The sequence below is a fragment of the Electrophorus electricus genome, chromosome 7 (genome assembly GCF_013358815.1).
Source record: "Electrophorus electricus isolate fEleEle1 chromosome 7, fEleEle1.pri, whole genome shotgun sequence".
In the NCBI taxonomy this organism is placed as follows: Eukaryota; Metazoa; Chordata; class Actinopteri; order Gymnotiformes; family Gymnotidae; genus Electrophorus; species Electrophorus electricus.
The window spans coordinates 22,629,765-22,641,979 of record NC_049541.1 but is presented as its reverse complement, the minus strand read 5'-3'; the positions used below and the strand labels follow the sequence as shown (position 1 = coordinate 22,641,979).

The 12,215-nt window shown below is 38.2% G+C and overlaps 2 protein-coding genes across 4 annotated transcripts in view; one reads left to right on the top strand and one right to left on the bottom strand.

The window, feature by feature from the left end:
* The window catches only part of cog5 (component of oligomeric golgi complex 5), a 34,130-nt gene extending 27,745 nt beyond the window's left edge, over positions 1 to 6,385 (bottom strand). Inside the window, exons 1-7 of the mRNA XM_035527887.1 lie at positions 6,319 to 6,385; positions 6,109 to 6,208; positions 5,765 to 5,904; positions 5,597 to 5,654; positions 4,392 to 4,446; positions 4,210 to 4,279; positions 2,984 to 3,104 (exon numbers count right to left, since the gene is read on the bottom strand). Coding sequence (XP_035383780.1) covers positions 2,984 to 3,104; positions 4,210 to 4,279; positions 4,392 to 4,446; positions 5,597 to 5,654; positions 5,765 to 5,904; positions 6,109 to 6,175 — 511 coding nt within the window. The 5' untranslated portion in view covers positions 6,176 to 6,208; positions 6,319 to 6,385. The remainder of the gene's footprint in view (positions 1 to 2,983; positions 3,105 to 4,209; positions 4,280 to 4,391; positions 4,447 to 5,596; positions 5,655 to 5,764; positions 5,905 to 6,108; positions 6,209 to 6,318) is intronic.
* Positions 6,386 to 6,864: 479 nt separating this feature from the next.
* The window catches only part of LOC113587106 (tRNA-dihydrouridine(20a/20b) synthase [NAD(P)+]-like), a 12,518-nt gene continuing 7,167 nt past the window's right edge, over positions 6,865 to 12,215 (top strand). The window contains exons 1-6 of one of the 3 annotated variants that reach the window (XM_027025615.2): positions 6,865 to 7,311; positions 7,407 to 7,528; positions 7,614 to 7,731; positions 7,845 to 7,967; positions 8,057 to 8,283; positions 9,471 to 9,798. In XM_027025615.2, coding sequence (XP_026881416.2) covers positions 7,250 to 7,311; positions 7,407 to 7,528; positions 7,614 to 7,731; positions 7,845 to 7,967; positions 8,057 to 8,283; positions 9,471 to 9,727 — 909 coding nt within the window. In that variant the 5' untranslated portion in view covers positions 6,865 to 7,249 and the 3' untranslated portion in view covers positions 9,728 to 9,798. Of the gene's footprint in view, positions 7,312 to 7,406; positions 7,529 to 7,613; positions 7,732 to 7,844; positions 7,968 to 8,056; positions 8,290 to 9,470; positions 9,799 to 11,950; positions 12,065 to 12,215 lie in introns of those variants that run through there. The other 2 variants (XM_035528373.1, XM_035528372.1) reach the window with 2 other exon arrangements.

The following is a 12,215-nucleotide window of genomic DNA, read 5'->3' as shown; positions in this document are numbered from 1 at the left end:
ATTGACTGGTCAATCCAGCACAAATTTTTCACTAAAGACTTTATATAGTCAGTGAGTCTACCATCATCAGTCATAACACATTTATTTACAATACAGGGCTGCTTAGCTAGTTAAACAGGAAATATAGACCACCTAACCAGTACCTTCATTCAATACGTAAGTAAATCATTGCATTAATTCCAGTAGATAATCCTTTCAGCTCTTGCAAATGTCAAATGCTTTCTTGCAAAGGAAACACCCAGAACATTAAAGACATTAAGTACTATTTATTTTACCATTAGAAGTTTTCATGCAAGGAAGAATTCAAATGTCTTTCTTTAGATTTAATATTTAACTAAATTACCCATCTATCTACCTGTTCTGTGTTACACTCCATGTACCATCAGAGTAGGACAGCTTGTAAAGGATATTAGCCAGTCAGTGCAGTGCTGTTATTGTGTTTGTGCAGACTCAAAACAGGACTATAATTCAGTATTATTATAATCATATGGACCACTTTTAACAGAGTGACTTTTTTTTCTGCTCAAACATCAACCTAACCCTAACCTACGGAAGGAGGTGTATGGAATATGTTCCTTAAAATATGGTAACACCAGTTCAAAGTCCTCCAGAAATAATAAGATAAACTTGAACACAAGCACTGTAGCATTACTAGACCTCCCCCTAAACCAAATGAATGGCATCATCAAGAAAGAGAAGCCTAAACCCTGGGCTGTAAACCTATCCAGTCACCTCTGTATCCATATAGAGGAATAAGACGGAGCAAATACTTTCAGGATATCGGTGCAACATACAACACACTGGAAGCCATGTATACAGACCCAGATATACAGCAAATACTAAGGAAAGACTGATCAATGTACTAAACTACATATGTTTAGAGAACACAGGATCAGTACACCAATATACAGCATAGCATATACAGTATGATGGTGAACCAGGGCGTGGGTGAACCAGACAGCATGACAGCACTGCAAAGCTGAGCAAACTGTGCAAATTTCCTTTAATTGTAAGGTAAGACACAGAGCAGCATGTGAGCATATAGCATCTTATAGCATATGCTTTATATGTGTGGCTGGTATAACGCATCTGGTAAGAACACTGCTCCCCGTTCAATCCCCGTCTTGGCAAGTGACTCCTTGTCACTTGTCCTTGTGCAAGACTCCCAACACTACACATGCTTGCCTCTGTAACATGATTAAAAACTGTAGGTCATTGTGGATAAGTGGCTGCCAAATACAATTGTATTTTACTAACATTTCCAAGTGATGTCGCCATGGGGGGGGGCTAGGACAGTATGGGGGAGCCCAACTGAATGAGGGGGAAAAAGTGATGGAACCAGTACAGATGCTCAGATCAGGATTCTCTCTCCTGGGAATATTGTGAGAATGAAACCTGTACCACCACCCCTAACCTCCTTTCTCAATGCATGATGGGGCTGGCCTATTATCCAAACACAATACTCATTCAGAGGCGGGGTGGTTTCTCTGTTAAGTTCTTAACCTGTGCTTCACACGATGTGTAGAAAACATTCACACCCAAGAGAGAAGCATCACCGTGAATCACGTGGTGAAGTATCAACTCAGTCATTTTCTGAATTTTGCGCCACATGCTTTGTGTCTCATGTGTCCTGAAAATGAGCACAGACTTCACAGGAGGAAGTGTGAAGTTTGCCGTCCTCAGCGCAAACGTAAGCTGGTTAAACTTCTTTGAAACAGTGGCATCACCTTTAAACTTACTGCTATGGACAGTCCCAGATTTTATATGTATACACTGATCAGCCATAACATTAAAGTAAACAAAGTAAACAATATATTAACACCTTAAAAATATAAATATAGAAAACATTTAAATTCACACTAAATAATACCTAAGCCACCTACCTTAACACTAAATAAATGTTATATACTTTGTTGTCAGTTAATGTTGTAACCACTTATGCTGCACTGCTTAGCACTAATAACATCAGTTCACACAGAAAATGTGATTTTTCCACCTGTTAGGGGACCCTAACCATAACCCTAACCTTTACCCTAACTAACCATAACTCTAAGCCTAACTATCCCTAACCCTAACCCTAAGCCTAAACCTAACCCTAAGCCTAACCCTAAGCCTAACCCTAAGCCTAACCCTAAGCCTAACCCTAAGCCTAACCCTAAGCCTAACCCTAAGCCTAACCCTAAGCCTAACCCACTCTGTGGCCACTACTTCAAGTCTTTGCAGAGCTCTCTACCAACAAAAATGTGCACGCAGAGAAAATGACCAGGCAGAAAACACTGTACCCACCCAACGCACTTCATGATTCATTTATTTTTGGATCTCTTTACAGGTGCCTGTTAAAAAGCACAGGGAACTGTGCCAAAGTGTGAGAAATAAAATTGTATTTAATGTATAGAATGCTTAAGAATTCATATACATACTAGTTATTGGTTGATTTCATATTTTCTTTACATATATGTTTGTGTGTGTTCCATTAGTGAATCTTCCGCTTTGGTCAAGTTAATGTTCATCATGCCACTGTGGTGGATTCACACACATTGCTAGCTAGCTTTTTGGGAGTTCTGGAATTTTAGAGTTATAGTGTCAAAAATATAATTTAGTAATCATACTGCATATGCTTATATACACTGTTTTAAATAACCCTCAGAATAAAACATCTCTGTAGTCACATTTCGCAGAACTGCATGTCTTAAATGTATTTACATACATTTAGTTATGTCTATCGATTAATTGGTTTGCATTCTTATAGATATAATGCACTAAAACAGATATTGGTTTCAACCAATGTGTAATTGGATATAATTTTTGTCCAATTTTAACAGTGCTAATTGATATCATATATAACGACCGTAGCATACGGTCAGCATGATGCCAACTGATACATTTATCCTGTAACTCATTACCCTCAGTATGGACTTGAACTAACCAGTCAGATCTTTGCCCAGTTTAGTTAATGTGGATGTGAATGGTGCTGCTCACTCACCTAGTTCGTTGAGACTCTGGGCTGCTTTACTCAGCTCCCGACTGCCCCCCTGTAGCTGACCCTGCAGACGCTTTGTCAGGTACAAGATTCGGATGATCCTCCTCAGCAGGTCACATGCCACCTGGGGCAGAAAAAAAATACAATCTGATGGATTAGGGTTAGGAACAGGTTTATAACAAAGACAATCTGATGGGTTAGGGTTACAACAAACAATACGATGGCATATGCAGAAGGTTTTTGCTTAATATCAATTTGGAAGTCATTGCAAATTGTTTATGCATCTACATGTCTGGAGTAATTTATGTGAAGCCCTTGTTTTATGAACGTGACATTTCCTGTACATTATAATTACAATTATTTGACATTACAATTCTCACTTAAATTTTGAATATGCAGTTTTTGCAGCAGATTTGCTCTCATTACAGATCTGTTTTTTTAATTAGATGTATGGTGTATGAAAAACCATATAATGGGATATTGCTTGTAATAATTATCAGAAGGGTCTACAGATTGTGTGAACAACACTCACCATGTTACTAATCTTGTCTATGAGTGTTTGCGTACAATTGTATGTCTTTTAGGCGGTGTGTGTGTAATACAACATATTGACATTTTCAGAAGGAACATTAAAAAACTTTGAAACCTCATTATTTTCTTTTTCTAATCAAATAGGAAGTAAAGGAAAAAATAATGGTCCGACAGCTTTTTTCAACCCAGCATCGAGTCCAATTTTTTTTTTTTATTCACGTGAATAAAAGTGTTCTTATTATGGCCTAATTACATGCATTCACAAAATAAATATGAAAGTAGAAAGGAGTTAAAGCCAACCACAAAGCCCCGAGGATGTAACCTGAATTAGAACAAACTGAAAACTATCACTATCACCATCATAATATCATATTACAACAGTGACTACAAAGAGTAGAAAAGGGCTCTTAAACCCAGGGTAGCGTGTTTCTCTGTACTGAACCGTCTGTCCTATGGGCAGTATTATAAATCTGTACTGAACTGCTAATAGGGGAATAGCATGGCTTGTACACACCTGCACTTAAGTGTCTGTGCAAAAACTGCCAGTCTGAAAAACTAAAAAACTAAATTAAAAGTAATCCTTTGTGCTTGGTTGCCAGTGATATGATGAAACTTAAGTGAATTTTGCTTTTTGATCTTTTTTAGTGACAAAAGATATAAATGTTACTAATACAGTGACAGAAAAAAAACTAAGATACCTGTAATCTTGCAAGCTGGGCAGTCCGAACCAGAATCTTATTATAAGGGTCAATGATCTTGGTTCTGATCCTGTGAGGGTTGGGGGTGGGGGGTAGAGAGAGACAAAGAGTGTTTATGATGACCAGCAACTGAATGCAAACACCAAGCTCTCATCCAGAATGTCAGGAATAAGGACTGCTACCTGTCCACGGCACTCTGCAATGCTGAAATCCTTGTCTGCATCATTTCAAGGACACCTATAGCAGACAAAAAAACAAAGGAAAACATACACATTCACAAAATCATATACATTCATTTTTAAAATGCAATTCCACACAGAGCACTTTGGTTTAGGAGCAAAGTGTAAAAACATTAAAAAAAAGAAATAGTTAGATTTTCTTTTTTAATCTCCATGTTTATACACACACAAGGAATTCAGCTAAAAGTAAATGTTTAACTATTGTCAGTGAAAGTCTTGTGGATTTTTGTAGATGCGTGGACCAGGTGATTAAATCAGTGATCCAACTTCTGACTGAACCAGTTATACAATCTCCAACTTTAGCTTATTTTTGGCTACAATATGTTTAAATGGGAAATATGAATACCAGTCCGATAGAAGGCCTTATATAATAGTCATATATACATATGCACAGTACAATGAAATGTTTATTTCCACAAATACCAGCTCTGCCATGCAGCCACTGCTGGGCTGTTGAGAGTGGCCCTTAAGGAAGCTGGGGTTCGAGCTGAAGACCAGCAATTATATGGCGCCCCTGGAGCTGAGAGGGTTAAGGACCTTGCTTAAAGGCCCAACAGTGGCTGCATGGCAGAGCAGGGATTCAAACCAACAACTTTCTGATTGAGAGCCCAAAGCCCTACTCACTAAATCAGACATTGGTCATAGAATTAAATATTTCTTTAAACAGAAAGTATGGAAGACTGAAGAAGAGGATGGGTAGTCATAATGCTAATTTAACTAGCATGTATACGACATAATTCCTACACAAGCGAGTCTATCAGGATTAAGTTAGCTAGTTTTCAATTTTAATCAAATAATGACATCTCAGATTTGTGCAAGAACCATGGAGGGGAATAATAATAATAATAATAATAATAATAATAATAATAATAATAATATTATTATTATTATTATTATTATTATTATTAACCTAGCCTGCACAGTCTTTAAACCTCAATCACATGAAACATGGATGGGATAACCTGACAGGGAACAGTGAAAACAGGGATAACCTGACAGGGAAAATCTAAAAAAAAAAAAAAAAAAACCTATAGACCTTTGTTTTCAGATTTACAATCAGAGAAAATAAATACACAATTTAAACCTCTCAATTTCATATGTTACCTAAACATCTTACCAGGTAGACAAACAGGCATGAACAAGATTACCTTCAAGAGATTCAATCCCTGTTGCCTGAGCTAGCAGGTCTTCGTGTGTAGCCACGACCTGTACAACATAAATATTGTGTTGGGCAATATATACGCTAACCTTTAATATATGAAAATAAAAGCATTCTTCTTTTACAACACTGTTTCCATCGGACGGGCGAAGCTCACCTGACAGTGGAGTTCTCTATCCAGCTGACTAATGCCTTGGGCGAGTTTGGCGAGGTGTTCAGCGATGACTGCATGGTGTATGGCATGCGCAGTGTATGCTTTCGCATCGAACTCTTCATTAACGAAATCCGCGTAACATTCTGTGTGAAATAAAACGACATAAAATCCATACTTGTTCAAAGCCTGCTGCAGTCTATACCCATCACAGACCCAACACAAATACCAGTCAGTATGAAAAATGAAAAACCGCAACAACTGAAGAATACAAAGACTAATATACACAAAATACGTGTTTGCAGTCATTAATATAAAATAACAAAGAAAACATCTACGACTTAAGTTACCATCTGTTAAAAGTGAATTCCTGGTTGACTCGTCTCCTCTGGCCTCCATTGCTGCCACATCAGTCATGACGAATAAATGTTGCGACGTATAAACAGCGAGCTGAATGTGTGGAGGACAGTTACCAGTCTGTGCCGCTAGAGGCACCCGCAAAATCAATGGGGTGAATGGAGATAAACAGGTAACAACGAAAAATAGAAATAGTTTCTTACCACTTGGTCAGGATCACCCTTTAATTTTGGAAAGTAGAAGTATGCATTACACCAAAATAGCAAAGGAAAATTACCTGTTTCTTTTTCAACAGCAAGCTATTTTTGGCAGTAGGACGCTTGCATTTCTGCTACTCCTGCGTTAGCTCACCAACCAATCAGCACGCAGTAGTGTCAGCTCACCAACCAATTAGCACTCGGTACTCAGAGTCATCGCTAACTCACTCGCGCGACGGCAGTACTTTTTTGATGAACAGGAAGTGTCCTCATAAATCGGCTCAGGCTGCCTGAGGGAAGTGTCACATGGGTTTCGTAACGGTGTTCATTTCCCGTTCGTGCAGATAAGCGAAATAATTATTCCCACGTACATCAATGAGAAAGCTGCAAGTTTCCACAAGCAAAGAATCCTAACCCTATTAAGTCTCCATTTACAATGGATAATAAATTATTTAATATTCTATAATAAACTATTCTGTTTCATATCAATGTCTATTTTTTCAATAGATTTTTAAAGTACCGCATTTACATCTTGAGACTTTTATTTTGAATACTATAACTCCCGGTAGCGAATGTGCATTGTATTGTTAAAGTAGTGAAGTTACTGTTGATGTTTTATACGCTTGTTCTCTCAGAACTTGACATAATGCAACGTAGCTAATGAATACTCGAATTTACAGAGCACAAACATGGAATATAAAAAGCCTGAAATATTTTATTAACTATGAATGTTTTTACTGTGTAATCACAGCTAATGTGTTAGCTAGCTAGCTAGCAAGCAAGCTCCTGGTTTCAGATAAGCCTGATGCAGTGGCAAAATTATTCTCCAGTGATTTGTATTCTTATTACGAAACTAACTTAAACTAGTAATCATGAAAACGATTTACTTATTGAGATCCGTTACTATGATATAATAAGCAAGTGTACTGCTTGGCTCATGGATTTGTTCGAGACTGGCAAAATTGTTAGAGTTTGTGCCCCAATGGTTCGCTATTCAAAGTAAGTTGAGAAATGGATTTGTCTAATTTTTCTGAGTGATTGAGTATGCTTGTACCGACACTGGTCGTTTTGCTCTGTTTTGTTTTGGTCGTCAGACTGGCGTTCAGATCCCTGGTGCGGAAGTATGACTGTGACATCTGTTTCACTCCTATGATAGTTGCGGATGATTTCTTGCGCTCGGGAAAAGCCAGAGACAGCGAACTGACCACTAACAACGGTATGTCTAAATGAATATTGACATTTTTCAGTTTTGCAAAAATGCTACATTTTTATGGTTCGAGTTTATCGTTCATCCAAACCAGGTGACCGACCTTTGATCATCCAGTTTGCTGCAAGGGATGCCCTAACCCTGGCTAAGGCTGCTTGCGTGGTCGCCCCCTTTTCCGATGGCGTAGACCTGAACTGTGGCTGTCCCCAAAGGTATTCCTATGTTAATATACAGTACACACAAGTAAAATCGGTTACAGTTTGAAGTTTGTTTATTTTACTGCACTTTTCTCTTGTTGTTATGCTGTTATTTTTTGTCATTTCAGATGGGCCATGGCAGAGGGGTATGGAGCATGTTTGATTAATAAACCACAACTTGTAAAAGATATGGTAAGACAGGTCAGGATTCAGGTTGACAATCCCAACTATGCAGTGTCCATTAAAATAAGGTATGGATGTACAGAACATACATACATTACTTATTTATTTAGATTCTGATTATTGCTTGCTTAAGTTTTCATTTGATATTTGTCTGCAGAGTTCATAGGGATGTGAGGAAAACTGTGGACCTTTGTCAGAAGGCAGAAGCAGCAGGTGTGTCCTGGATCACTGTCCATGGACGGACACCTGATGAGCGGCATCAACCAGTGCATCATGATGCAATCAGGACCATAAAGGACAGCCTCACCATCCCAGTTATTGCCAATGGTGATATCAGGAACCTCCAAGACATGGAGTCCATGCATGAGCTGACAGGGGTAGATGGTATGTGTCCTTCATCCATTTACTCATTAAATAATAAAAACCTGTTTTCAGCAAAATGATGTGGAAAAACTCTAAAGACTGCAGGGGTCAGTTTGTTGGGGTCAGCAGCAGTTTTGGACTGGCACATATGCAGCATCCTAATTTTCAACTCGACAACTAGTGAACTGTTTATTGCTTGTTTTGAATCATCAGTAGGCAAAAGTGCTCAAAAACTGGTAGGTTGCCTCAAGTCATTAGAAGACTCAGGGTTATTTTGAGACAAAATCAAAGTCAAATAATTTTCACATGCAAATCTGAAGAATCTATTATGGTGGAAATGAATGGGTGTTACTTAGGCGCTCCAATAAAGGCTATGCTAAATGGTAATGCTAATATAACCATGTTATATTAATGGTAATATGAATATAACATCATTATATTAATAATGTTAATATAATGATAATATGACCATTATAGATCCCGTGGCAGGCCATCAAAAGCAGTCTCTAAAATTTTCACTTTCTTCAGACATTCAGTGACTGAGTTCATGGGTTATTTTCATGTTACAGCACTCCCTGATGCACTTGTGACAAAATGACAGGAGTGCCTAAGATTTTTATGCATTACATATAGTAATTGCAACACGTTTTTGATAAATTATCAAAGTTTGGACTCTTGGTGATCAGATTTATGCAGGCTGCGTGAACAGTTTAGGACATTTTTGCAAAACATGGAAATTATCTCAAAATTTAAGTGGGTGGAACTAAACTGTTCTTGAGAGCTTTTTGTTAACCAGAAGCTAAATTTGTGCAGTTGCATCACCTTTAATCCAATCAGGCTCAATAGCATGGCATGGTTCAAGAATTTTTTTTCAAAGCAGAAAAATAAAAGCCATAAGAAACATGATGTCCAAAGTCTTTGATCCCTAAAGGATAGATTCTGTAATGCAGCATCTGCCAGATGATAAGGAAGGTTAGGGTTAGAGTTAGATCAACAGGGTTAGGGTTACGGTTAGATGAACAGACATACTTTGTCTAAGGGCATCAGGAACCAGTGAATATTTTGGACAGGTTATTTTGGGCAGCTGAGAAGTTTGCCACAGTAGCAAGAGTAACTTATAAGACAATAAATTAATTTGTATGGATAAAAAAAATGTTAAAAATATATTTATGTACATAGTTGCTAAGGCTCTCCCTAACCTTTGATAGGTGTGATGTCTGCCCGGGGGCTGCTAGCCAATCCAGCGCTGTTTGCAGGATTTGAGTCCACACCATTGCAGTGCTTGTGGGATTGGGTGGACATAGCCTTACAACATGGCACTCCTTTCGCCTGCTTCCACCATCACTTAATCTACATGCTGGAGCGCATCACTTCCCAGCCAGAGAGGAAAATATTCAACAGTTTATCAAGTACATCTGCAATCATTGACTACCTGCAAAACACCTATGGCTCCATAGAGTCATAAATATTCTTTTATCCCCATAGATGAACTTTTCCTAATGTTTTTTAAATGGAATAAAGATTGCTCAAAACTCACATCTCCATTTTTGTATTTATTTTTATCTATGACAACACAAGCTACATTTGGTCATTTACCTGAAGACTAAGAATTTGCAAGATTTAGTAATCTGTTATGTTTTATTAAAAACTGTAGTTTTCATATTTTATTTACTAATATTTCATTACGTTCTGTCTGCAAATTGGAAGGGTTTGAATTAAATGTTTGTGCTAGTCTGTCACAGATTCCATGTTTGGTCAATGTTACATTAGGCCAAAAACTATTAATTGCAGAAAATGTATTTTTGTCATTTAAGGGCAGGTAATCTCAAGTTTTTATGAGAAACACCTGTTCTCCAGTTTTAAGTACTGTTGGTTTTGCTTGACCTTATTCAGTCTTTAAGAGAGCATGTTTCCTTTAACCTGCATTCCAAGCTGAAATGCTTGTCCACAGGAAATCTGGCATAACTTTAAAGGGCCTACACCAATTTCCCCATCTCAGCCCCTAGACATTCATGTGTTCATTCCCACCAGTACACTTGCTAAATGCACCAGCCAGCCTCTGACTCTCCAAGGTAACACCCACAGGGCCGTTTGGGAGTGTGCAGAGGACACACCCAAAAGACAGGCAAAGGGACAGAGCAGCCTTACTCTGTTCTGCATTTACATTTGGCAGAAGCCATTGTCCAGAGCAACTTATAGAAACACTTGTAGTCTCAATCAAATGCACAGCCACTTGCACTCCAGGTAGTCTTTCCTTCAAGCTGGGGGCCTCTACCAGAGGCCTGGGAGCTTAAGGGTCCTGCATAGTATCTTAGCTGTTCCCAGGACTGCACTCTTCTAGACCAAGATCTCGGATGTTGACGATCCATACCTCAAGTATTTCGAACCTCAAGTACGACTCGGCTTGAAATACCATGCTTCAAGTCTCATGGAAGACAAGCATCGAGACTATTTTCTATCCTGGCTCCAGGATGGTGGAATGAACTTCCACTTGCTGTCTGGACAGCAGAGTCCCTTGTAGTATTCAAATGTAGACGGAAGACCAATCTATTCATGGAATATTTAAATGACAACTGACCCTGCTCCTATATTGACTAACCAAATTAGTACTTATTGTAGGGTATTGTTTATTATACTGATGTTGTCTAACAAACTCTAGTACTTATTGTTTATTGCACTTATCATTGTTTAAAATAGACCTTATGTATTTTGTACTTATAGGCATCAGCAGTGATCGCTGTATTTATACAGTGTTCTAGATCATTGGTATATTGGACTCTAACCTATTGCACTGGTTATGATGTATTCTATGAGTAAATGACAAAGCATTTTTGTAAGTCACTCTGGATAAGAGCGTCTACTAAATGCTGTAAATGTAAATGTCCATCACTACTATGTTCGATTGGTTATCCATTATCATCTTGTCTGTCTGTATCTGGAAGTCCAACAGGATCTTAGCAAAGTCACTAGAGTCTGGGAAAGCTGCTATATAAATTAAACTTAGACCTTGGACTTTCCAGCTCATACTCAGCACAAATGTTTTGGTCAGCAATACAGCTACTAAATGAAAGGTAAGATGGTAACGTGAGGAATTCTGCAATGACATCATTCTCAGAATACACACAAGATTTTAATCAAGTTACCAAAGCCATTCCATTATACATATGTATGATTTAGAACACAGTTCTGTGTAAATGCCTGTATACCCACTTGAAACCCAGGGAGGTTGACTTGATTAGTAAACTCACAAACAACAGAAAAAAAGTTTGTGATTCTGGGGAGGTGGGCACAACTGGGTAGAAACCAATGTTTCTGGAATCCCCCTAAATTTACTATATTGTTTTTGTAAATTATACAGACTTTGGAGATCATGTTTTTTAAAGCGATACAGATGAAAGAAGTACCTGTTTTTAGGGCCTTCTAAATATTGCCTTTTTCTTCACATCTTTAAAGTAAATACGGAAGCAGTGGAATAAAGGCCTTAAAACTACTTTGTGAATTTTGATTATTTGCTGAGGCTTCCTCACTTTTAAATCATCTGCCGGTTTTAAGCACTACTTTGTTCTTCCTTAGAGTCAGGCCAGACTCATCCCAAACAGCTCCATTATGTTGCATTTCTGAAACCCTCCGTGTTAACCGGTTGAGTGAAGGAAGCACTCTTCGTGCTGCTCCACGTGCGCCCAGCGCAGTGACGTGTAAAGCGTGAGACTGGCATGCGTGAGTGTGTAGCCATAACTTTTAAACTTTCGTTTTCTGTTATCGCAATTGTTTAAAGCTTTTTTCTTAGCTGATTGACACAGAGGTGAGTATAAGCAGGGTTGTTGTTGTTATTATTACTTCTATTACTCTAGTTCAGTTAATAGTAGTAGCATTATGCATGACAAATTTAGGCTAGGTATTTATTTAACGTTGATCTAAAGCTAGCTGCTATCTAAGATGGTTAGCTAACTCGC